Raw genomic sequence first — 27,114 nt, 5'->3', positions numbered from 1 at the left:
CTGGGCTCCTGTCCACTTCTTGAAGGCTGACCTCCTTCCCACCTTAAGACTTCTGCCTGGACTGATTTTCCCCAGATCCTTTGCATGTCTGGTTTCATTCTATTGACCAGCTTTCAATCAAAATTTTTACTTCCCTAGAGAAGCATTCTCTGACCAGCCCATAAAAAGGAGCACCCCTCCTTTCATAGCAATGCTACTACATCACTCTGTTTTGTTTTCTTCCCCATTTACAAATGAGCAAAGAGCTTTTACAGTGGTTGAGGGATTGGGGGGCATTAGCTGTGTTCTTGCATTCTTCTTGAGCCAAAGGTCAGCCACGTTTGGCTAGTCAGTGTGAAGGAAGCCTTACGTGTGCCCACAGCCTGTGACTTTCAGGCTACACAGTGTGTCTACAACAGTCCTCTGCTTTACTTGTCCAGCATCCCGACCACCAGAATAAATACAGACAAGACGCCTTGTTCAAACACAGGTAAATCAGACACTTACTTATAGTGGATCCAGACTCAGGCCTGTTCAGGGAGCTGATGATGACAAAGCCAAAGCCTTCGTTCTCTTTGCGGTGAATGACCACGTCACTGGTCTGCAGGCTGTGGGAGGCAAAGCCTTCAGGAGGAGAGGCGTTGCTGCTGGGGGCAGCGTGGTTGCTGTTGGTATAGGTTGCGTAGTCACTGCGTGGAGAGCTGTGGTGGGTCGATACGGAGCCTGGACTCCTCCCGTTCTCTGGGCAGGGCTCCCCTGGAATGCATACCATACACAGCCACTCAATCATTTGACAAGGGTCTTAATGCACGCCTCCTGTGTACCAGGCACTGTCCTAGACACGGGCGTTGTTACAAGCCTGGTTGACTGGCTGCTCTTTCCCCTACATACACAGAGCATTTGAAAGGCTACAAACCTAGGTATGGAGCCCCCAGGTCTTGGCCCAGTTTAAGCCTTCATAGCAAATACAGACTAAACCCCTCATCAGCCTCCTTTATGCTGCTACTTATTTTTATGTTCTTCTTGTGAAGATTACAAACTCCTGGGACAATGCCAAGTTTTAGATAATGAGCTTCTTAGCTGTATAATAATTATTTAATGAAGATGATCACAAAACAAGGAGACAGGATCCTAAACTGTATGGCACATAAGAATCACTTAAAGAACTTGTAGAAAATATACATCTTCAGGCCTCCTCCATGGAAAGGTTTTTCAGTAGGTCTAGGGAAGACTGGGCACAGGAATACGGATCAAGTTTCAAGGCCATGCTGTGAGAAATGCTGCTGGGGATGTATTTTAAGTGGGGCTAACAGCCCAGGAAATGTCTGTGTAAAGTAACCTATCATAAATTTTTCTAAAGAGCTATAGTTCTATTTTATGATATTCTGCTAGCCTAGAAGTGTTAATTCACTTCGTGGGAAATACACTCTTAAAAGTAGTTTGCACAGCTTTTTGTATATCAACCATATCTTAATGAAGTAGTTTAAAGGAACAAATAAATAAATTGAGGTTTTCATTGAAAAAAGTAGTTTGCTTGCTCTAGGATCAAAGCTAATAATGATATCAGGCAACGGAATTACAAGTTTTAATCTCTAAGGAGGTGTTGGAGGTCCTGTTCATTTACAGTCCGTAGTATTACAAAATATACTATATTATCAACCAGATAATCCAAACCAATACTTTCATGAGAAAGCAGGCATATTTACATTGAGAAATGATAGAAAGCTGGCAGTCAAGAGAAACCAGGTTTTGAAATAAAAGTTGATCTGCCATCAGAAAGAATCAGAAGGAATTTTGTCATTTTAATTTAATACCTAGGTATTGGCACTCTGATGAAAAGATCTGATGCAGGCACCTAGAGTACTGTAATTAGAAATAGACTGTTTCATCTCCATCTTACAATTTGATTAGTGTATTCAAAAGATGTTTATGGAACAGAGGAACAATAACATGGAAAATAATCAGCATTAATGATTCCTTTTTGGGTCTCTACATATGGTTTCCTATTTAGAAATGTGGAAGTTGTCTCATATGGCAAGTTAAAAATAATTAGCAAAAGTTCCAAAGAGGGCTCTCCACTTTACAAGCCACAATTCAATTTTGAAATGAAAAAGCCAGAGAGAAAGAAGAGAAGACTACAAGAGATGTTTTGTTACACTGATACTTACAGAAAGAGTTGCCTTTATTCACATACTCAGATTAAGAAATGGCCTTACAAAAATGTATTCATTTCTTGTTTGTAATCACAGAATGAATGAGACCTGGGCTGCTATTTATTATTATTTAGTAAATTTGATTTTTCTTTAAGATCTAATTAATCAGGTTTTAATAAAAGAAAAAAAATGGATGCTTTTTATCTGTAAGAAATGTACTGAGGTCATAAAAGAACAGAATGTCAATGTCAAAGCCTTTCCCTCTTTTCAACCAGAATTTAAAACTTCTGCCTGTAAAATGTATCCTCCCTGCTGGAAAACATCATCCAAAGACAAGTTGTTATTGCCTTTGTGAAGCACATGTCCTTTATCAGTCCTTGTACAAGTTGGAAATAAAGTGATTAGAGATAGGGGGAAGAAAAACAAACAATTATTATGCTGCTACATTAAATTGAAAATCTCCCCGAGTTATTGGACCAAATCAGTAACTAAATGTCATAGGCAGTGACAAGAGAGATCTCATTTTCTGGCTGTCACATTTTAGGGAGTTGAGAGCTGTGGTTGTCAGTAAATCGGCAACAAAGAAAAATTATCTGTCTTTGCAGTGAATGGCTGGGAGTGGCTTTGCCATAGGTTCTAGAGAGAGAAAGAAAATCATTGACTAAGTCAACATGAGTTGTCTCGGGGCACGTGAAAGAGTCAAATACATTAACAGAATACTTTGCTATTGCTTTTGGACTTTTCTTTCAATCCCAGAATAAAGTTCTTTATCTTTAGCAAAATGAGGATATTTAAAATCAGGGAGTTAAGAAGATTTCTAAGTTCTTCCTAGGTTTATTCTGGCTCCCTGACACTTGACAATGGGTAGCATGGTTGCCTTTGAGGCAACTCCACATCCTTTGGCTCTGGATCCAAATGAAACTGTCTTCTTTCCAAAAACCCTTCCTGGGTAGGGCATCAATAGTGCTCTTTTGGAATAGTATAGTAAAACGTCACAAAGTGACTAAATACCACGTACAATTTTTTCATCTTTTAAATGTACTAATTTCCAGGATCCCTGACTCATTCTTCTGTCTTACATATCAATGGGTACACAGAATTCAGTCAGTATCTGCTCAAGTCAAATAATTAATTTTTAGGTTAAGTTTCCATTTCATTCCCACCAGCTATACTGGAAATCACTGCTGTGCCGACTGGGAGAGGGTCTCCCTTTGGGAAGGTGGAAGTCGCTGACAATGCCTGCCAGGTGACGTGGCTTAGATGGGAACAGATAACCACTGGCCGGGGGATGCTCCGGGTTTGCACAGTGCTGGCTTATACTTTGTTTAATAATTGTTAAAACTAATTTCCAAAGTTTATAAATAGGGAGATTTTAGAGAAATACAGATTTCTAGTTTCTCTTCAAATATTTGGTGTTCATTAGCTGGAACTGTATATGGTTTGCAGGTCACCACAGTCTTGATCACTCCCCAATACTCTTGAAAATATCTTATTCATTTGTCTATTTTTTTATAGAGTGAGTAATTCACAGGCCCAAAGGGACTTATTCAACTGGAGCCTTTGTTTCCCTTCTGGACCACACGTTAGATACCAGGACTCTAGGATTCTGCGACCACATAGACCTTGCCTGCTTCCAAAGTGTGCCTGGGCCTCTTCTTGTGACTGTCTCCAGAAGGATGACAGCACTGCAGATGGGCATATTTTTCCCTGAAGCATGGCTGAGGCAATGGGTTATGTGTGTGGACAGAGCTTGGACACATGGGCTGGGGTATCCACGTGCATGTGCACCAGGTCCCTCACGGGACCTCATGGGGCAGGGGGCAGCCCACAGGCTGTGGTCCTGCAAATGTCAGGGGCTGGCCTGCCTGCAGGCATTAGTGCAGATTTGCCTGGTTTATACTCATTGAGGCAGACAACTTGTTTAAATGGTGACATGCTCACAGACAAAGAACAAGGGAAATACATTTAGAATTGGCAAAAAGTGTAGTAACCAGGAGCAGGGAAGGCACTGGCACCCTAAACACGGGCTAAACTTTTCACCCAGCTGCCAAGAACACCTTCCCTTTCTTGGCATTAGGCCAAGAATTAGACTTTCCATTAGGTGTTAGAGAAAAGAAGCTGATAGCTGTAAGACTGACTCTAACATGTTTTGATTAAGTCATAAAACTTTCTTCTACATCGATTCTAGATTTGTACTTTAGGAAATTCCTCAGTGACACTGTCCTCTCAGATGAATGGTGTGCATTCAAAATAATGTGCCATTAGGTTGAATGGCTCAAAGCTGAGCTACTACTAAACATATAAATACTTGTTTTGAAATATTTTTTGAAATTAAAGCTATGCTTCTAACATCCTTGGGGAAAAAAGCACCTAAATATCAGAGCTATTGGCACGGATAAGACATTGCCTCTCAAAACTAGTTCAAGATGCCAGATCTGTGCTAATTATCTGGTAAATAAAATTGGAGATGATACTGGATAGTTTCTTCCCTTACTTAACAACTTCTCACTTTTGAGGATCTAATCTAGCTTGCCATTGCCTAATTGAAAATTTTGCCTTTCTATCTTTGATGTGTACATTTTTTTATAATTTAATATTTGGGGCAAGTTGTGTTGTCTTCAGTTTTTGCCCAGTGTAGCTAACCCGTCTTTATCTCCCGTGATGGATGTGTCCTCTTTCTGGAGCATCAGTCGGGAAGTCAGTGCCCTCTGTCTTCTGAGGTGGGGCAGAGCATTGGTACAAGCTGAGGCAAGGACAAGGCTGAAGGGTGTAACCCTTATGCCCTCCCTTCTTCCTAGTCCTTTCCTGACAATACTTCTCCTTTGTGCAAGAAGGTGGCAACACTGCCCCTCTTTCTGCTCCTCTGTCTCCTCTTGAGCTGATTTCTCACTTCCTTTTAGCTTTGAGCCATCTCATCCTCCCGCCGCCTTTGCTGTACCTCCCATTGCCTTTGTTTAGGAAAGCATAATAGTAATAATGACAATAACAATTCTTGAAAAGGCATCTCCATTGTCATGTCCATTTGTAGTTGTCCCATCTCACTTTGGAGAAATGGCAGCTATGAAGAAAGGTCATCTTCTCATGCCTTTTTTGTTTTTATCTTTTCCATCCTGTTTCAAGGCATTTACTTTGCTATCAAAGTATCCTTTGCTGAACTTAATCATTTTCAATACTGATGAAGCTTTCAAGGAAGAGTGGGCTGAATTAACTTGGAAACTCTCCTGGTGTGAATGAGCAATCTGCAGCGGAACATTTTCAAAAATTAAATGCACTTGAAACACACTCAAAAGCCTAACTGAGTAAAGTTGGTAAGAACTGCAGCAAAGAGCATCTTTACGGAAGTCACATGATCCACAAATTGCAAGAATACATTTTTGCAGCATTTGGCACACACTCCAATGGCTTGGGCTGATTAGAACAAAATTTAATTTGCAATAATAAGCTGATGGCAAGGGGAGCATGAAATTATGTGGGTGCATTGGTTTTGCACTTTGCAGTATACTTCCTTGTAAATCAGGTATCTTTTTAATTTATCTTTAGGTTACAGAACATATAGCACAGAAAACTTTTTTATTAAAAATCACTCTGCAGGGAGAGAGACAGTTAAATGTTAACCGAGCAAGCACTGTCTTCCTCCTGGCATCTCGCCCAAGGATAACGCATAATTCAAGATGTTTTACTTCTTTGGGTCAAGTGACATGTCATGAATTTCTAAAGACGAATGGCACCTCTTAGCAAAACCTCCATACGATACAAGATATATAGTAGTCTTCACTGGTGAGGGCTGACAATTCTGACTTGCCCTTTTAAATGACTGCCCTTGCTCAAAGTCTAGTTTCTAAAGGACTCAAAAAGAAAAGGATTTTTAGTTTGACTAATGAACCTTATCCCCTCTAGTCATTCACAGCCTGTTATTAGCCGGTGGTCCTTTTTTTGATGCAAATACTGTAATAGCACATATGGAAGACTCCTTACAGTACGGAGTGACATATGTCAAAGGTTGGCCTAATGTACTGGGGTTGGGGATGGTGGTGGCGTGGGGAAGAGGACTGAAAGTGGCATAAAGAAATAAGCTCTGTCCTGGAGAAGAGTCCATCTCTGCATTGTCACTGGCTCACTGTGGACTACCGGGCAAGCCACCAAACCTCTGGGTCTCAGTTTCCTCATCTGTAACAAGAGGGAGCTCTCACATTGCTCAGGTCTGTCCTAATTCTAGTGTTGACGATTCTGTATGACTGTATGAGGGCCATCAAGGGGCTGAGCAGAGAGGCCACAGGCTGCTGGGACAGAAGGTGACAGCAGGACCTTGGAGCTACCGCTCCCGTGATTCACAGAACAAAGGCTGGGTGGTTCTGAGGGAAGAACTACAATCCCAATGTTGCTGAATGCTCAGATTATATAAAATAGTGTAGTGCTTGTAACAGACAAATTCCTTAAAAATATAACTCTTTTTTGGAGTGGATATAGTGAAGAGAGATAAATTGAATCATATTATGAATATGAGGGCTGACTTTGAAAAGTATGTCTTTGGTGGATTCTTTTATGAAGCTGAGAAAATGGTTGTAAGGGGAATAATTACTTCTAATTTATCTGTTTCATAAGTTTGGAGCTATATGAATTGTATTTTTTCAGAGTGAGGTACAGCTGTATTCTTCTATATCAGGGTAACAGTTTTATTGTTACCTTTTATCAGGCTCTACAATGAAAGCTCATTTTATATCCTGGTTGCTTTATTACAGCATCAAAATGTTGTGCTTTTTGGCTAGTAAACACAAAGAGGAACATTTTCAAAAGGCATATTTTCCACTGCTATAATGCTCTTCTTAGAACTAGCATCTACCAAAGAGCAAAGAGCATAAATACCATAAATTAGCCCCAGGCTTTGCTACAAATTTTTCATGACTACATTTAAAAGATAGGCCTCAAGGACTGTTTGGATTTTTTCGCTAGTGGGGTGAAAATCTGGACTTTCAAAATCATAGTTACTTTGGGAATATCTAGGTTGTTTCTTTCTTCAAATAATATAGAAACTGATTTAAAATTTTGTTTCAAGTACCCTTACCGTGTCTCACAAAAAGCATCTCCCCACCTAAGCCCCACATCTTGCTGCGGACTCCAGGTACCTACCTCCACATAGCACCTTTCTTCTCACAGTGAGGTTCACCTGCCCGTTGCGGGCTGCATGGTGCATAAGGTCGATGACATAGCGGTGGGTCTTGCCAGCCACTGGAATCCCGTCCACATAGACGAGCTCGTCTCCCGGGTGTAGGCGGCCGTCTCTGTCGGCTGAGCCCATGGCAATGACGGCTCCGATCAAAATCTAGAGAAGCAGTGAGAAGGAAAGGACATTCACATTTCAAACCTTTTCTTTTCCTTTTATATATATTTATGTAACTCGTGGAAGATATTATTCTCACATTCTCTTGCCCCAAACCTGAACGTGCACTTGAAAAGTGTAAAATGAGAGGTTAGAAGGATGCCCTTCCAACTCTTGCAGGTTGCTTCCTCCTTTCTAGAGAAATAAATGTTTTGAACTGGATGCTGATTGCCATGAAGTTTGGGGGACACTTGCTTCCAGGCTCATAAATTGTCACCCTGAAGGAGAAGTCTAACCCCCCACAATCAGATGTTAATTGGTCACCACTTATGAGCTCTCAATGGAAACAAGGTGGGGATTGAATTCTGGCTCCACTTCCTATTCATGTGGCCGTGGGAAAGCCTTCTTAGCCTCTGTGAGCCTCAGTCTCTTCACCTACAAAATGGGAAATAGTAATGGGGCCTACTTCGTGGAGTTATTGGGGGAATTGAATGAAAAAACTCATGCGAAGCATTTAACTTTTTTCATTGCACACAGTGAGTGATCAAAAAGAGCCCAGGGGAAAGGAGATGCTGTACTTTATTAAACTGATAAAGCTTTAGAAGTTTTTTTTCTTTGCTTTGAAAAGCTGGAGGGTAAAGAGAAAACAAAACAAAAAGCAAAACTGAGAGTTGGCTTTTTCTGTCCAGTTGACTTACTCGAAAAAAAATCTCAGTCAAACCTCCAGATTTTTGCTCTATTCTTTCAAAGAATTCCTTCAGAGCACTGTCCGCTGTGCCAAGGACATTCCCAGTTCTGCCTGTCCCCTGAAATGCTTCTGCTGTTTAGGTGGCTACCATGCCCGGAATTGAGGCGGTGCCCTTCTGGGAAATGCGGTTATTGCTATTGCTGCTGTAATTCTCCGAACCAGGGGTTGTGATGAAAGGCAACACATAAGGTTTCCCACGTCTCAGTAGAAGCACTCAGTTTAGTGTTCATTAGCAAGGCTTTTTTCTTTCTCAGAGGAAAAAAGAATAGTAGCAAATATTTTAGTTTTGCTGTTTAACCTACAAATAGTTCTTCCAACTCATGGACAATAGGTCCCCTTTTTCTTCTGCCAGTGGCTTGGACATACAGCATCTGAAGGCAGAGCTTACCATTAGCCTGACAACACTACAGAGCCTTACTCTAGGTTTCATTTTAAATGCTTATAAAATGATCCCTTGCTCACAGATCAATTTTTTTCAGGCACGATAATTTCCTTCAAATTCCCTATCTGTGGATTACAGCTTCTCAGCTTGCATGTCCTCAGGTGTGGCAACAGAACGATTCCTTAGCGCTTAGTCACGTTGCTCAGCGTGGCCTGTCAACATGACAGCCAGATCCACATGCCAGGACTTCCCAGGTGTAGGCAAAGTTATAGTCTGAAGGACCTCACAGCCTTGGCCCATTGAGTAGCTCTCTTTCTCCATGGAATGAAAATCCTCACACTGCTACTGCTTTCCCCCTATTCCTGGGGGTTGGGGTGGGGTGAGGGATAGATTTGCTTCCATGCTGAATGTATTAGTGCTCTGATGAGTGGCTCATTATCACTATCGCAGAACAGGCCTTACACGTCCTGCACCACAAGGCTCTTCCCCTAAAACCCACCGCACACATTTGCTATAGGCCAGCAGTCGGGCATGCTCTGACATTCTCCATTTTCCCTACGGTCATGCTGACCTGCATTTATGAGTTGCTTTATAAAGATGTTCCAATCTATTCTTCAAAAGGTTCAACCCACTGTGCAGTGTTGCAAAGATTTGGTAAGTGCTTTGTGCAAAAGCCAGTTAAAATAAATATTAATGCTTCTCCACTGCCCATGAAAAAGGTGCACTTAGTTGGTCTGGCCCTAAGCAAACTCTTCAACCTTCAGATTTCCTGTACACGTTAGTGGGAGAGTTTATACCTAATTATAGAGGAAAAAAAATTGTTGTGAACTTCTTGAATGGTTAATTATCAATTTTAAGGTATAGTTCTGATTTGAACTGATGAAAGAGAAACAAAAAATAGAAGTTATAACTGAGAGAGCCATAGTTGCTATTGGGCCCTCTACAAAAATTTTACAGTAAAGGTAAAATTTCACATTGGAAAATTGCTGTTTCTCTCTTGCCATAGGAGAACAGCAAGATAAACAGCAAGATAAACAGATATTCCTGAAGTTACATTCTGTGCTGGCAGTTTAATATCTTTTTTTAGAAGGAAGAGCCCAGCAAAACATTTGCTTTTCTGCAACAGTGCTGTGATATGAGGTGCTCTCCTTATTGATTCATCTATTCAACAAATATTCATTAAGCCTGGGATACTCTTAGGTACTAGGAATCCATCAGTGAACAATAAACAAAAGTTTCTGATTTATAGAACTTCCATTCTAGTGGTCAGACAATCATAAATGCAGCAAGTGTGTAAATCATACGGCATGGCTATAAGGCATGTACAATGGAAACAATAGAGCAAGGTGGGGGGTGTCAGTCATGTGGTAGAGGTGATATTAGAGTAGGCCTCTATATATTTATTTCTAAATAAACAGCATATTCAATTACTACTTCAATGGAATATGTAAATAAATAGTATACTCAATATAACACTTTGTTATATTTTATTATATAGTACTATATATTATATGTATATGTATTATCATATAATTACATTATCTTCCACCTTATTTCAAAAAAAGGTTGCTGTAGACATTAAATAAACGAAGTGAGCTGAGCATGGTGCACTGAGTAGCATCAGAGATGCCTGTCCATTGGCTCTACTGTGTAGCTATGTTGCTCCATCCACCTGCAGCTGTTGCCTTTGCTGCCCAGAGGCGACCATTCGCACTGTCACTACCTCAGGCTCTCATGCTGCTGTTGCTCCTTAGCCTGTGGCATCTAGCTGATTTGCGCATTGTATCTCACTACTGACACACGGATAGCTCTATGTATTTTTCTATTCAGGAAAAAAAAAAAAATCACAACTCTTTTTTTTCTTTACTTCGAACATGATTTGTACACTTGACGCATTCTATTATTTCCCATTTGCCACCGTAACTGTAGGGACTGAATAATCTATGATTTCTTCTTGCCCTGTAACTCATGCTGGCTTCCCAGTGTACACACACTCTCATGTTCGCTTAAGCTCTTGAGAAAATGCCTCGGGATATCTGACCCTTCAAGTCAACAGTTCTCAGACTTCAGGGTGTACAGGATTCATCCGGTGTACTTGTTAAAACAGTTCTGGGTCTCCCCGCTAACAGCCTGCTTCTGCAGGCCTGGGGTGAGGCCTGATACTATGTCTGTCTAACAAGCTCCCAGGAGTTGTTGGATGCTGCTGGTCCACAGATCAGTCACACTTTGAGTAGCAAGACTCTGATTGTTCGCACTTGGTCCAGTGGCCACAGGATCTGTGGTCTCACTGGCTACTTCCCAAGTCTGCTGAGAGACTCTCCCAGGTGCAGAGCCTGAGCCCCGTGACCCATCACAATTTGGTCACTTCCCAGGTCTGCCTACCCCCACACCCCTGTGCTTAGTCTGGGCTCCCTCACCCACCAGGCCACATTTTCCTTCTGGTTTTACTGACCTCTGGCCACACTGGCCAGTGAGGCTTCCCAGCCTTGCCCCATTCATTACCTCCCTCAAGCCTCACTGTACTCTTTGGCCTCAGCTGACCCTCAGTCCCACTCTTCAGCTTTCTCTTCTCTGTGCTCTCAGAGGAGCTTTTTATCCCATCCCCATTGTTTTGGCCTTAAAGGAAGAGCTTTGTGGCAAAACAGATCAAGAAAGAACTTTCCCACGAACAGCTGATCCATGGCCCTATCTTTCCAATTGGCTTGTCTAAAAAACAAAACAACTCCACAACTTCACTTTACTCAGGCTTCGAGGGCACAAAACAAAACAGAGCATTTGATATGAAATAACAGCAATTCATGTTCAAGTGACCAAGATCCCAGTAAGCCACAGGGAAAACCCAATACTAAAAAGAAAAAAAAAACCAACCAAACAAGACAGACACAAACAAAACCAAAACCACCTTTGCAGTCCTTTTAATCCCTTTCATTCTTTCCTGTACTATCCAGTGTTAGTCCAACCCCAGTAGATCTGCTCTGCAATAATTGTAGCCTGGGACAACTTGACCCTGAGGCGAGCAGGTTTCAGCCTCTTTCCTTCGGAAACTCCTCCACCAGTTTGTCCCAGACTCCTGTGCCAAGGAGCAGGTCTGTCATTATCTCTTTCTTTGAATGGCTTTTCTCCACTGCAGTGTTTTGCAGATCTTTCCATCCTGATGCCTTTCCATCTCTTTTCAGCTCACAGCTGGAAATCTCATTTTTGTTCCTTTATGGCAATTTTTCATTTCTTTCTATTTCTATTGTTATTTAACTGTGAAAAGTATTTCCTCTTGCAGGAAAAATGCCCATACGCTTTGTGTGAGTTAGAGTCCTGCTGTTCATTATTTGCCAAAAGCCGTGCTGTCATGTTTAATGTACACCCTGGGACGTCAATATCGTTTTGTATATGTGGAGGCAGAAACCCATTTGATGTACTTAGGAGACCTCCTTTAGTTGGGGACAAAGTCACCTGACACGCCTCTCCCTTTGTAGCACACCAGCAGCTAAATGAGGCTAGTGCATTTTGTTTGCGTGTTACCTCCAGACTTAGAATGTAGGAAAACAAGAAGGAAAGGCTTATGGGAGATCTTTGCAGTAGACTCACTCTTCCTGACATGGTCATTCTGAGGTACGATATTCTGGTTTTCAAAACTCATTTTCTGGCTTTGCTTGCTTCAGGGAGATTTAGGCATCTCCTTTATGGCTTAAATGTCAAAACTGTAACTTGCAGCAGGAGTGTGTCTTAAATCATTCAACTGAAGGAATAACCCAGAATAAATCTAAATAAACATAATAGGATAACCAGCAATCCATGTAATCTGAGGAGGCTTATCGTAAATATTTGATGCCTACCCACTGGAGGGGAGGAAGGACTTAGGTAGGAATGCAAAGCCGATATTCAGAAGGGTTAGGAGCCTGGGAATCTGTGTACAAACCAGGCAGAAGGACGTCCTGAGGCTGAGTGGTGATCATGGCTGTGTGCACACACCTGAGCTTCCTTATGAGCAATACATATTCCATCTTGGTAACAATTCTGTTGCTCCTGTGCCAGACAAAGTCCAGCAGGACCACTCTCTTCTTGAGCCAGCCAAGTCTATATTCTCCCCATGCCTCAGTCATGCAATCCCTTCTACTGCTCACAGAGGGGCAGGTGAAGATAATATTAATATTTACCGAATGGGGTGCTGGTTTATTCCCAAAGCAGATGAAGCATGAGCCTAGGGCTCCAGCAAAGTAAGAATTTCATATTTCAAAGACTGTATTAAAGTAAGTGTCAGGGGAAGAATTGGAACTTTGTTGCCTTGCCTTGTGTTTATTTTATAGTTTAATCTTTTATTTGTATTTATATATGGGAGAAGGGACCTGATACTATTTTCAGTGCGTTTGGTCTATAAAGATCTGGCCCTGGTTGAAGCTCCTTTGGCATAAAATATTCATCTGTCCAATTTCTTTTATTTAATCCAGTCCTCTGGGATGGGAGTCTCAAAGATAGTAGCCTAAATAGTAATACAGGCATAAGGGAGTTTGGGAACTGTGGCCAGGCTCAGTCTAAAAGGGGCCACTGCTTAGCTCCAGCCAGTTGTCATGGAGAAAGGCAAGCTCAATGTTGCTAGATTTGTTTTTTAAGACAAGATGAAAATAAAAAAAATTTTAAATGTGAAATTAGTGGGTGCTCAACAATTTTAAAACACTGAGGGAACTAAACAAATCATGTTGTAGGGCTGCCAGGACGCCATCTCTGCTTCCAGAACTAGGCCACTTTAATTCTACAAAGGGTATTGAATTTAGAGGCTCCAGAAAATGTAAACTCTAGATCATTATTTTTTCTGAGAAGCTCAGGTGACAGCTTTGGCTTGGTGAAAAGTACTCTCTTCAATTCCATTTAACAAATATTTATTGTACCAAGCTAGGCTTGGAAGACATAAATACCATGAAATCATCGTCCTTTGCCTTCAAGGAGCTCACAGATTGGTATAAGGAAAAAGAAGCATGTCAGTAAGTGTATTCCAGAACAAACAGGGAGCTCGTCTTTCTAGTGGAAACCCCTTAGGTTGGTCAGTTTGGGGCATAATGTAAGTATAAGTGCAATGGATTCTATATGGATTTACCCTTGAATATCCTGCAGTTGTTTTGGTTAGTGCCCAGTATCCCACGAAATGCTACAAAAAATTACCTTAAAGTTGTATTTTATTTTGAGCATGGTTTCATTTGTTTTATTCATTTGGTATCTTTTAAGCCTATGGCTTTTTCATGAAAAATTTAGCTTCAGCCTAAAGTGGGTTTTGGCCATTGTTCCTGGTTCGTGAAAGGTAACCTCTAAACCCTTGCAATAGGAGTGTCTTTGTTGTTCATGGTGACCCCTTTGATCATACCTGATAGCTTATGCCAAGGAGTTGACTCAGGATGGGGCCAGCCACACCAAGAGTCTTAGGTTGGCAGCTGACCATATCAGAAAGATCAACCATGTAATTAGAAGGCTGGGCCTTAGAACCACATGATATCAGCCTGATCTCTGGGCAGAAGAGGGGGCTAGAGATTGAGGTCAATCTTGTGGGCAGTGATTCAATTAATCATGCCCATGTAATGACACCCTAGTAAAAACCCTGGACACCAAAGCTTGGGGGAGCATCCCCAGTTGGCAATACTCTGTGTGTCAATACTGGGTGGGGAACCATGTCCCTAAGGAGGATGGAAGCTTCACATTTGGAACCCTTCCAGACTTTGTCCTATGTGTCTCTTCTTTTTGCTTGTTCTAATTTTTATCCTTCCACTATAATAAAACCATAATCATAGGTATAGCACTTTCCTGAGTTCTGAGTTGTCCTAGTGAATTACCAAATGTGACGAAGCTGTGGGTGCAGGACAGTTCTCTGGGTGGCCTTGGACTGACCCAGTTCTCCCCCCGCTTCTCTCTTATACTTCTCAAGAATAATTATAGCGTGTACTAGGAGTGCAACATTCTGATATAAGGAGGGGCTGGCTGGAACAGCCTGGGTTCTGTTCTAGTCCCCTCTAGAAACAGGATGCCCTTCAATGCTCCAGCTCAGTCAGTCATACTTCTCCAGGGCATAAAATCCACAGTGGGCTGATTTGGGGGGTCCTTCAGTGGTGGTGCAAGTGGGGCATGCACAGTTGAGACTCCATCTGTCCTGGGCATCTCTCCTGAGCCGTGAGCGACCGGATCATGATGAGCCCTAGGATTTTGTTGTCTCTTGCTGCCTATCTGTAAGTAATAAACCCACTTCATGTAACGTGTGCGTGTGAGAGTTCTGTCCCACCAAACAAGTTGGTAACCAGTGCACAGTGAACCCACTACACAGTGGGGACACACAAATTTACAGCTGGTGTCTAAACCGGGGGCAGTCTGTGGAGACTGTTCTCTTAGACTCTGCAGTTTGGCAAACTCATTTCAGTTGATGCTAGGAATCTTGGGCAGATGGGGCAGTCTGGAGGACTGTGACCTTCACCTCAAGGTTGGTTCACTCTGGATAATGACACATTTTTAATTTATGGGGCACCAAGGTAGAATAAACAGGGTGATATGAAGTCCTTGCTTAGAAGAAATTTAAAACCCTGCTGATTAAACAAAATAGGTAGACATACAAACACGTTAGAGAACAATTCTGAGGCTTTGGAGTGCAAATCAGTGGGTTAAATGCTTACATACATGAAGGGACTTGATACTGTTCTCTGTTCTTTCTATAAAAAACAAGATGAGTTACAGAGAGGAGTGAGGCTGAAGGACTGACTAGGTGACCAAGGATCTCTGGTAAACTCAGACTCAGGTGACAGAGGGAGAGGGGAACAAACCTGTGAATGAGAGCAGAGTGAAAACAAGATTTGCTCCTTGTACCAGCAACACGGGATCCTTAATTTAGTCTCTGAGAAAAACTGAAGCCTGGAGTGACGTGAGCTCTATATTTTACCTCAGAAGATCTGGCCAATCCTCCTTGGCAAATGCACATCCACATCTATTTTGGCAGCTAGGGAATTAGTGACATTCCAGTTGACTGTTGCCAAATTTTATCCCCAGGAATTAGGAAATAACTTTTTTTCCTAGAGTGCTCTCATCCTTGGAGTCCAAGCTCAGCCTTCTGGAATTCTCTGGAGAAAGGGACCTCATCAATCACCTAGTCCAACTCCTCTCACAGGAGTTCCCATCAAGTTCTCATTGACGCTGCTGGAATTCCTCCCGTGTAAAGGAGCCCACTCTCCACCAAGGCAATCTGCTTCACTTTGGGACAGTTTTAATTGTTACCAATTCCTTTCATTTGTTAGGTTAACTGTTTTCTCCTGAATATTTCTGACCATGTTTTATTTTTAATCTTATTTACTGGAACAATCTAGTAACAGGAGAAACAAAGTTGATAATGATAAGCATTTATTCAGCACTTAATATGATCCATGCACAAAACCAAGCCCTTTACATATGTTATCTTCTTTAATCCTTAAAGCTACTCTATGAGCAAGTATTATTGTTATCCACATCTTACAGATGAGAAAACTGAAGCTTAGAGTTTAAGTCCCTTGCATGAGCTAGGGTGGGGTGCAGCTGCCAGAGTTGAAATGGGGTGCAGACATCTGGCTGCACAGCAGAGGGCCCTCATTTATTCAAAACTTTCATGGACCTGACTTATTTAAGATACATCTTTTACAGTGAGTGTTCTATAGCTGATATTTTAATACATGCTCATAAATCTTGCCTTGCTGTGTTTTCTGTGTATTAGTAACTATTGCCATTTTTTTGCTTTTACTATGAATATACACACATATACGTATAAACACACAGATATATATAAAAAGATGTCTCCAGAGCCCCTTCCAAATTCTCAATATTGTGCCAACTGAAGCTGACTTTGGGAACATCTTCTCATGGTAATCCCTTAATTCAAATCTACATGAAATTCTGTGACACTGGGTTTGATTTTACTGTGGTTTATCCCTGTGTTTTCTCTTCTTTGCTGTTTTGGTTGAAAACATACATAGCTCTGTTGTTCCAAGTCACCTCTTCACATGTATCCTCTGTCATACTGCATGTCTACCCACAAGCTGTTGCCCAAAGATACCAGGGCTCTAGTACAAGTAAACAACTGAAATACTCAAGAGGAACTCACTTCATTCTAAAAAATAATAATGTACCTCTCTTAATCTGATTTATGATGAGATATCTGTAAGTTGTGAGGTCGTTTTTTAAAGAGAATAGCAAGGAAAAAAATCAAGCCTTAAACTTTTTATGTGAGTCCTAAAACATTTCCCTTTAGATGTCACATTGAATGGTGTTTTCCCTGGTGCCTGCACACACACAGAGCCCAAAGTGTGGAAATAAAGGGGATTCAACTTACAGGCTGTCCGGGTTCATCTCCCCCAAGGATTCTGAAGCCAAATCCAGACTCCATCCTCCGAAGGTGAACATCCAATTCCTTATAATCTGGACCTGGCATAAAAGAGATCCCATTGAGTAATGAATTTGGCCTCCACCACCCCCTGAGGAACTGAACACACCAATGATAAATTAATTTTGTGGACGTGATTAATGAGAGTGCTGTTAGAGTCAATGGAAAGCATAGAGGATACAAAAAGTATGGTAGCAAAAAAGTAGGTATTCCAAAATTAGGTAGTCCCTGGAATAATAGCGACCAAGCCAAAGGCACCACTAGGGTGTCACCAGAAGCAGAAAGAGAACACAAATTTTCCAAGTGAAAAAAAACTGATACCTCTATAACTCTTTATTTTCCTAAGAGCATTTGGATTGCCCTCAAGAAGCCTGGCTGTCATTTGAGGATGTTTACTTTGATTTGAATGATTATTACAGAAGTCAGAGAGAACAGATGGCACAACCCTGAAACTGCTTAGTAAAGTATTATCTAGTAATTTTCCTAGTATCTGTTTATGACTTGATATATCCAGTTTAGGAGAGAGAGTGTGTGTGTGGGGGTGGGGTGGGGATAAGCTCATGCCTAATAAATGTTGTCCCTTTTAAGCTTATAAAAATTAGAAAATATAGACTTTTCTCTGTTGAGGTTTAAGTGAAGTGTTTATATTGTGAAAAACACCTTTATATTTTTCAGAACTTACAGGTAGAAAATCATCTGGGTCTAAGATGAACTCTTATCCCCCAATTATTTTAGAATGGGGAAGCCACTAATTGACTTTTGACTTCATTAGTGTACTCAAAATAAATTAGAAGAGGAATACTTTTCTGAGGTCAGCTGAAAGAACAGAAATGTACTTAAGAATAAGCTAGGAAACTCTCCTGAATGTCATTTTTTTCAGTCCCAGAATGAACTAAAACTATAAAAAATATTGGACATTTTAAGGAGAATATGATTTATGGCTATGCTCTGCTCCTGTCCCTTTGCACCCTCCTCAGGGGGCACTGCCTCAACTGTGACCGCATTGTGCGTACTTTCATGCCCACCATTAGGATGGCACTGGATAATCACTGATTTGGGGAAATATTTATCATGCCATCCTTTGCTTAAGAAGTGTTTAGTGATTTCTGGGCCTTAATAGTTTAAAGAAGGTGTTAGAATTGATAGAAGCAAGTATTAAGTAAAATTCCCCTTGCTTAAAAAGGATAGTTTTGGAAATTAAGGAGAGATTTCAGAGAATCCTCGCGGGAAAAGTCTATGTCTGAGTCACCTGGATGTATAATAGCAGGCACAGGAGAGAGAGACTCACTGAATGATGGCCGGGTGAATCTCTTCCAGGTGCTGCAGTGAGCGGGGCTGCTAAGTGATACAGTGTACAAGGCACAGTGATACTGGGCTTGCCTTGGTGCCCAGCAACCCGGCTTTTTCCCAGTGATATATGAAAGGAAAGTCATTTATTTCTTGTATGTAGGCAAATGCCGATCATTTGTCTCATGCTCTCTTAAAAACAGCTGAATCAGGCATATAAATACGTGTGTGTGTGTGTGTGTGTGTGTGTATATTGCGCAAGACAAAATGACCATTCACACACCTTCTTATGACCACATGGACATATGACCAAGGTCTTTTCCATTCAATGAATAATATACAACCCTCAAAGAAGGGTAACAAATTAGAGCTCCATGTCCTTTAGTCATCCTTTATAAATTACATAATCAGTCATATTTTAAAGACAGGAGAACTTAGAAAAATTCAGTTCCTATGAAATAGAGTTGGGTGATAAAGAGAAGATGGCAACTTTGCCCTATACTTTATGAGGCACAATTGGCTTTTGAACTCAGTTTATCCTGGTGTCTATAATATCATCTACGAAATCACACATTGGGGTGTGTGCTAAGCTTTTGGGAGACTGGAGGCAGGTGGAGCAGTCCTACAAAATCACAGCAGATACCTGTACTCCTCCCAAGGGAGGAAGAAAGACAAGGGGAGATGGGAGATGACAGATAATGCTCATTGCTCAAACTTCTGTAAGTCGATCATGATACAACTAACTGCTCACAGCAATCTAGGTCACTATAAGCTTGGAGGATTCTAGACCATATATACATAAAAAATACAAATAGAAGGTGATATATTTTTGACACTGAAAATGATAGAGCCAGCATATATTTAACTGGAACTTTTCATCTCCTATATTCTTCTCACTTATGCATTGCTGCTGAGAAATTGTTCCTCCCGTGATTTCAGAACCCATTCATATTGCACAAGGAAACTCAAAAAGTTTACTGTGTGATTCATCTTATTTGCTACGTAAAACTTTTCCCCTAAGGAAATGTTGAAATTATGACAATTCCAGTAATGGAATTTTGAGATGTGTCAGGGCCCAAGTGGTTTTTAAATTAGGGAATGCTGTGATTCCTAAGAGAATTAAGCTTTTCCTTAATAAATAACTCAGGACTTTTTTTAAAGGAAAAAAGATCTAGATTTTAGCTGGTTAATTTTATTTAACTCTGAAAAACAGAGATGTGAGTAATGCATTTATCCCCCTTCTCCTAACCTTTATGTGCATTTTGATGAGAGTTACAATTCTGTTGCTCTGACCCATCCTGATTTCAAATACAGGGTGGCATGTGCCAGCCATTTCGTCTTCATCCTTCCATTCTTCCAGGCAAAGATGACCAGCTTAATGGCACGTGAGCAAGTAGAGAGAGGCAAAGAGCCACCCCTTAGAGAAGTGTGCCAGCAGATGTGATTTATTTTTTATTTCTCTGTTAATTTTGAACACAGATTCAGAGTCTGCAGGGCATGGAAACTTTAGAGAAATAGTCAACTGGAAAAAAAGTTTAAATGATAGATTGTGCCTTGAGGCAGCGGTATTTTTTTTAAATGAAAAATAAGAGCTTTTTAGAAAGATAATTTTTCTTTTTTTTTTTTTTTTCCTCCTTCTTTGACTCTGGCTTTACAAAATAACTAAAATTACATGTATAAAGCTGGGAGACATTATTCTTTTTCCTTCTTGCTTTGTTAGGTCTCTTGGAAGATTATGATGTTTCTGATACTTTCCCCTAGCTGCTCTTCCTGCCCGACGGCATGTTTCAATAATTGCATCATGCTTTATGTCTCCCCTTATTAATGCAAGAACTTAAAGTGAAGAAATCCAAGGGCCAACTCTTTACCCCATTTCAACAGAGTTAATGATCACGACTCCTCTCTCTTGTTCATAAATAAACTATGCATTTGAGGTATTTTTAGATGAAGGGGCCTAGTGAATACCTATCCAGACCTGAGTCACTTTGCATGTCATCAGCTACGCCCCACCAACATCCTTTTTCTCTTCCGCTTCCTTGTTTATTTTTTTTTCCTGTGTTCTTTTTTTTTTTTTTTTTTAATCTTTGTCTCTATAACCCTTTTTGCAGAACTGTCAGGGGCATGTACTCTCAGGTGTTGCTTGGTGCAGCTCAAGAGGAGGCAGTGATTGTGAAGAAATGGAGTAAGGGGAGATAAAATATTCTTTGGACATTGGTGTTCAATGGCCAGCGACGGCCAGCGTTGCTTCTTTCTTAGAAGTTGGGTCCTAGGATGCTGAGGCATGATGACATAAAGCATCTCACGATACTCTTCCCAGATGGGATTTTATATGACCACTGTGGCAAGTTACAGAAATGGAATTTCTAAGTCCTGATTTATCCTGGGCTCACACTGATGTTGCAAATGCTAACATTTAAAAAGTAGCAAATGGTGACCAATCCAGGTATCAGGACAACTTCCCTTAGGATAAAGAAAAGCAGAATTTCAAAAGTTGATTCCATTTCATACTAAGACTCCATGGACTTCACACAGTATATGCATCCTTGGTCTTGTTTTTGAAAGACTTAGCTTTGTGCACAGTATCAGGGAAAAAAGGCTGGGTAACGAAACACAACTGATTAATTTTATGAATGGATTCAATCTTCAAAAATGCAAAGAATGACATTTTTATAAATTAATTTGGCACATGGGATGCTGCTGTAAACATGTCAATTAAATTTTGGTACTTGAATCCCCTTTCATGTTTTAATTAAAACATAAGCACCATGGCTTATTATCTCAATTTGGCACAGAGAATGCATTTATTTAATTTTTCCTGCTGGAAAGAACATTACTTTTTTGGCTTTTCCCTATAAACAGATGTAGGATAGACAGTGTAAGAAATGCATCAGGAATCAAAGAAGGTTACTAACCATGTCCCTGGCTTCTGGATTTCCATGCACTCCAGATACAGAATGAGTTAAACGGGAATTAAATAGTTTTTATTGCTCAAATCTAACATTACCTGGTAAGTAGCTAATACCCTTTGTCTTAAAAGAATTCCTTCTCTTACCTCTTGCCTTTATCCCTGTCGTAATGTGAATGTGGCTGGGCATATTTTAGTCATAGTAAAAGCCATCTCCCATTTTTTATTTGATTCTCTTCCTCAGCCTTCAAATAAGCTCAAATTTCTCTTTCCTAAATACCACCTTGCTCCTCCCTTCCATCTCTCCCTTGGAAACTAGTCCCCAGTGGAGCCCTCACTCCATCTCTGACTCATTCCTGCCAGTCTGGTTTATGCTCTCCTGGCGTTACTGAACTCTTTAAAGTCGTTGATGACATCCTAATGAACAGAATAAATGACCTTTTTATCTTTCCCCATTCTGATTGATTTCAGTGCCTCCTTTGATACTATTGATGCACCCTTTACGACCTCAGATTTCACTGGATTCTAAACAAGGAAAGGTCTCCTTTGGAAGTAGTTTCTGTGATACTCCACTCCCTGATTCTCTTGTCTTTGGGTGGAGCTCCCCATTCAAAGTCTCTGGCCATAGATTCCATTGTTTCTCACTGACATCCTCCCTCAGTGATGACATGATTATCTTTGTCATCTATACTGTTCCATTATACTCAGCCTGTAGGAGTTGCTAAATAGATATTTCTTGAATTTAGTTGTTTCAAGGCACTCACCAATCTGCTAGACCCAATGAACCACAGCGTTATTCCACTACGGATTTATCACTTAGTTTAATAAATACATTAGTTAGGACTTCTTACTATCAATTTTGCCTCTGTACCTAACGATCTTATGCAGATAAAGTTAATAATATACCTTATAATTATGACAAATATATTGGAATCAAAAATCATGACACATACTTTGATAAAGGACACTTTATAAATGTGAGAAATAATATGAGAGACCTATTTATTTTGGATGCATTCATAATTTTCCAGAATATTTTGATAACCTGTGTGGACATTAAACAAAATATTTGGATTGGTTCTTTTCTTGAAAATCTGGATTGTATAATAGTAGTACAATAATATACCCAAACTACAACTTTTGTATTTTAAGTAATATATTTTTTTAAAATGTAAAATATTACTTTACATATATATCAAGGTATTCTACACTATTGGGACGCTCTTCCGTTCTTTTTAACTAAAGTACATTCAGAATCTGAGATTTTCAAAAAATGTGCTTGTTGTGGCCAATAAGCTGAGATGCAGAATTCTAAATTAAATCCTGATTTCATTTAGCAACTGTAATTACTAGGTCCCATTTTCTCTCTGGGCATAAGATAGTCTTCAAAATTACAAGGATTTTGACAGTATAAAAGAATAATCAGGCTTTAAAATTTTCAGACCAAGGTAAATAAATAATTTAGACATTATTTGAGGACAAAATGCTAAGAAATATCTTCTGTATTTTCTGCATATCCAAAAATACGACATGGAAACTTACAGAATGAAATGATCTCAAGCACATATATTTTCCGAGGGGTGTTAGAACATGCTGAGATGGATAATGAGCTGTCATCATGGAAACACTCTAGAGATGTATGCTGTGAGCCCACAGACCTGAAATAGTGCTATTATGACTAAACTCTCTTTTCTGCAATTGTTTCAGTGTTCTGCCTTTCAATCCAGTGGTCCAATCAGCTATTCAAAGCATTTCCACACTAATTCTAAGAGTAAAAAAAAAAGAAATATCTGAATTTTCTTTTTCCTCCTTCATTTCCACAATAATGTTATTAAATATTTTAGCCTAAATCAAAATTGGAATTTTGGGAATGATTAAGTCAAAAAAATTTTCGATTTCAGCAAATTAATTATCACTAACAGCTCTTAAATTTGAAACTATAATATTCTATCCTAGCTTAAAATCCTATTGAAATAGAGAATTTTGTAATTGGAATGGTTTAAAAAAAAATCAAGTTGATATAGGTATTTAATTGATTTGAAAATAATTTCATTTTATATTAGCAAAATTTTTAGTAAGTTCTTTGGAAATGTCTAAATGGAAAATCTCTTGAGCTCCTCTAGCTTCTTATTTCCATCTAGCCTAGTGCTGTCCAATATAAATGAAATGTAAGCTACATAAATAATTTACAATTTTCTGGTAGCCACATTTTAAAAAGCAAAACAAAACAGGTAAAATCAATTTTTACGATATATTTTATTTAACAATATATCTAAAATATTATTTCAACATAAATCAATATAAAATTAATGAGATATCATTCTTTTTTTTTTTTCTTTTTTTAGGGATATAAGTCTTTGAAGTCCAGTGTGGGTTTTACACATATCTCATAGTACATCTACCTTTAGAGTGGCCACATTTCCAGTGCCCACAGCCACAGATAGCCAAAGGCTACTGTATTGGACAGCACAGATCTAGTCAGGCTGATGGCTTTCTTTGGCAGCTGGTTGTTAATCTAGTCTTTTACTAAAGCATTTTATGAAAAAAATTCATGAATATGACCGTTTTCCTTTGTCTTTTGTTGCAGGCCCACAATGATGAGACTTGCTCTCTACCTTGAATGCATGTTTATGTGGATGAACAAAATAGTGTAGTGGTTATATACTAAAAAACTGAGACTACTTGGAAGAATGACTTGTTACACAAAATGGAAGATGTATTGTTCACAGAACTGTGAGTACTGAAGAATACTTGCCAGAGGAATCCATTCGAAAACTGGTCCTGGGTGGCACTTGTTCTGGATGGGAAAATGGGGAATTAAAATCGAAATTCATTTATGGCATTTTAAAATTCATCTTTACTTTCTTTTTGTTGCTATTATAACTCCCCCACCCCAATCTTGTTCGCATCGTTAAGGATTTTTTTTTCCTCTAAGATCCATAGATGTTAGTGGATAGATTTACCCTGCTTTTTGTATGAATATGTACGTAAATGTATTCTTTTTATACGCACCCAAAATAGAAAAATCTGAATTTTGTTTAGATCAGGATGAAAAAAAGATTACCATTTCTAAATATTATTAAGCTTTGATTCTCATTAGAAGAATACTTATTTGAAAGTAAAGTCAACCCAGAACCTGAAATATGTACAGTAAATACAGGTCTTTTAAAATCATGTTATAATGCCATATCAGAAAACATTGAAAAGTGGAAAATTCAATCAATGATTGTATTGATTTACATATACCAGTCCAAATATTTTGATACTCCCAATTACTTGGATAGTTAAAGTTATATACAAGTAGTTGAGTTAAATTGCTTTATTTCAGCAGTAGAGATCCTTTACGAGAATTATGATGTAAACTGTGCTACATGTAGTAACATAACATTCATGAACTTGAGTTTAAACACCTTTAAAATGTAGGATTATCCCACACTTACAATTCTAGAACTTTGGACAACCTAGTTACATACTGTGTCCTGGAAATATTTGGAGACATGTTGCTGTCATGGATTAAAATTTACCAGGGGTAGGTTACAGCCCAATTGATGTGCTTCTACCCCTACCCATATAGACATGTTTGAGAAATGCAGACTTTCACCATCTTTATCTGGAACTGCTGAACATGTATATAATGACATAACTAAATTGTCCCTTAATTTTCACTCTGCCTTCCAAATCCATTGTCTTAACATTGTAGAGGAATGAACAGAGTGGTGGAGCTGCAAAGCACCTTGAAGAGCTTCCACCATAGCCCTTCATTTCACAGATGGCAAGATTAAGGCCCAAAATGCCAAGTGACTTGTGTAAATTATTGTATACTATTTCACAAGAAATTTTTCAAGGTCTTTTTTAGAAAAAATATTGACAATATTATATCTAAGTGTCCATTTTGTTTTCGTCCTACTTAAGAATTAGAATGCACTATGCAATAAAGATCCCTTTCTTTGGTTTCATTTTAGTATTATACTAAATATAATACATATATACTACACTCTTTTCTGACTATGCTATAATTTTTTCCCTAACATCTTCAGATATTCTTCCTATTCCTTCACAGTTCTGTCAATAGAGAAGTTCCTAAACCACACAACTGGGTTTACTATGAGATGGGCAGAAGACACATGGACACAAACCTCTGGTCAAGAAAAATTTAGGAAGATAAAGATCTATGTTAAGATAAGCTGAGATATTTCTATCCGAGAGAGTCACAGAATATTTTTGCCTCTATGATTAACTTAATATTAAGTTTATGACATCGCTTTGCTTTTGAATCATGTAAGGAATTCCAGATGGAGATTAATTAAAAGTCACTACACCTCTCTAAAGCATAAATTCACATTGTAGATAAAAGAACTATAAAATTTTCTTGCAAGAACCACTCCTCCCACACTTTTAGACTTCAATATGTAAACTATTTTTAGCTTGGAAGAAATTTCAGACCATTATTATTATTATGGTCTATAAATAATCATGTATGTATGATATATAATCATCAGTCATGTAAGTGATTATTCCTTATTAAAAGCATTTATAGAGGAAGTAACTTAAAAGACTTAGTTTTAAAAAGCACAGAGTGAAAATAAAGTACAATAGAACTTCCCCATTTAGAATGACACAATTTTATAATACAGTTGGTGCCATGTGAAAATGTGCACTATGAAAAAAAATGAGTATTTTATCATTAAATTTAAAAAATTAAAATAAGACCAAATTCTGATTGCTTTCTCATTGAGCTTTGTTTGTTTCAAATAACTAGCTAGTCAGCTCATCGAGGGCATAATGATCATTCCTGCCAGGTAAGCTATGTTTTCACAGTAAAGGCAAATTAGTTTTCTAGCAGAATTGTTATTTTTTAACAGCCTCCACATTTTGTGTGACAGCTTAGGATTACGAATGGAAAAATCTCCTTTCATCAAAAAGGTACACCTGCATCAAAGATGGAAGACTGCTGCTACCTTCTAAACATTTCCATTAGGTATAAAACTGACATTTTATGTTATTATTAATATAATCTTACTAGGACCTACTTGCCATTGAGCAATTAAACTTGGTTTACTGCAGCCGTGGGGGTCTCATATTTATTCATGAAAGTACCTTGGCTTATACTGTTTGTGCTACCAAAAAAATGTTTTGACATATAAAATAACTTTCAATCAAAGACTAACATTTTAGAGTTTACTTTTCACTTCCCCCCACTTACATCTGTCTAATTCCAGGATCTTTAAGTTTTAAACTACTGAATGAAATAAATTTATAAGTTATAGCATTGGATCTAATTTTTAAAATATATGGGAAAATATGTGCTCTACCACAGCTTTTATTTTATTATCTATCTTACTTAAGCTCATCATGGTAATTTCCCATTTCAAAAGGAATGTACTAGACATATAAACATTACCACAGTTTTTTTGAAAGGTATCTGAAAATACCATTTTTAAAAATTAGATTTCCAAATTAATTAAAGTCTACATATTAAAAATGGCAAACACGACTTAACTGGATTTACTGATCTCCATTATCAGTACATTATAACTAAAAAGTGACGCATAATTCGATATATTAGAAACTCCAGCTGAAAGGCAAATTTTTTCACAGATCAAACTATAACATAAATCATTACTAAGGATAACAACGATGCTTTTCCCATGGGAAAAAAGTACAGAAGATTAACCTTCATAGTTCAGTGGAGGACATTTAAAATGATAATGGTATTAAAATTTTTTTTATCTTTTTATAATTCTAATGCTAAAGTCATTGGCAAAAGTGTCTTAACATTTACATATCATCTTGTTTTAATATTTCACTAAAGTAAGATTGTGTTCAAGAGAACATATGTGAGGGGTATTTTAATTAAGGCCATTGGACACCAGCAATGTTAGAGCAAATCAGACCAGGCCGTGACCTAGCACAGTGTTCAGATGTAAAGGTGCTCTCTGGGAAGGCAAGGTGGCCTTTCATGATCACATAAT

At 39.0% G+C, this 27,114-nt stretch overlaps 1 protein-coding gene across 2 annotated transcripts in view; it reads right to left on the bottom strand.

Annotated features, from left to right (window-relative positions):
• MAGI2 (membrane associated guanylate kinase, WW and PDZ domain containing 2) overlaps positions 1-27,114 on the bottom strand; it is a 1,290,578-nt gene that overhangs the window by 125,811 nt on the left and 1,137,653 nt on the right. Inside the window, exons 13-16 of one of the 2 annotated variants that reach the window (XM_069462132.1) lie at positions 23,898-23,939; positions 16,900-16,991; positions 7,260-7,452; positions 487-735 (exon numbers count right to left, since the gene is read on the bottom strand). In XM_069462132.1, coding sequence (XP_069318233.1) covers positions 487-735; positions 7,260-7,452; positions 16,900-16,991; positions 23,898-23,939 — 576 coding nt within the window. The remainder of the gene's footprint in view (positions 1-486; positions 736-7,259; positions 7,453-16,899; positions 16,992-23,897; positions 23,940-27,114) is intronic. The other variant, XM_069462133.1, reaches the window with a different exon arrangement.

The sequence above is a fragment of the Eulemur rufifrons genome, chromosome 29, assembly GCF_041146395.1.
Source record: "Eulemur rufifrons isolate Redbay chromosome 29, OSU_ERuf_1, whole genome shotgun sequence".
Lineage (NCBI taxonomy): Eukaryota > Metazoa > Chordata > Mammalia > Primates > Lemuridae > Eulemur > Eulemur rufifrons.
The sequence above is the reverse complement of the archived record's forward strand: the minus strand, read 5'-3'. Positions and strand labels throughout refer to the sequence as shown.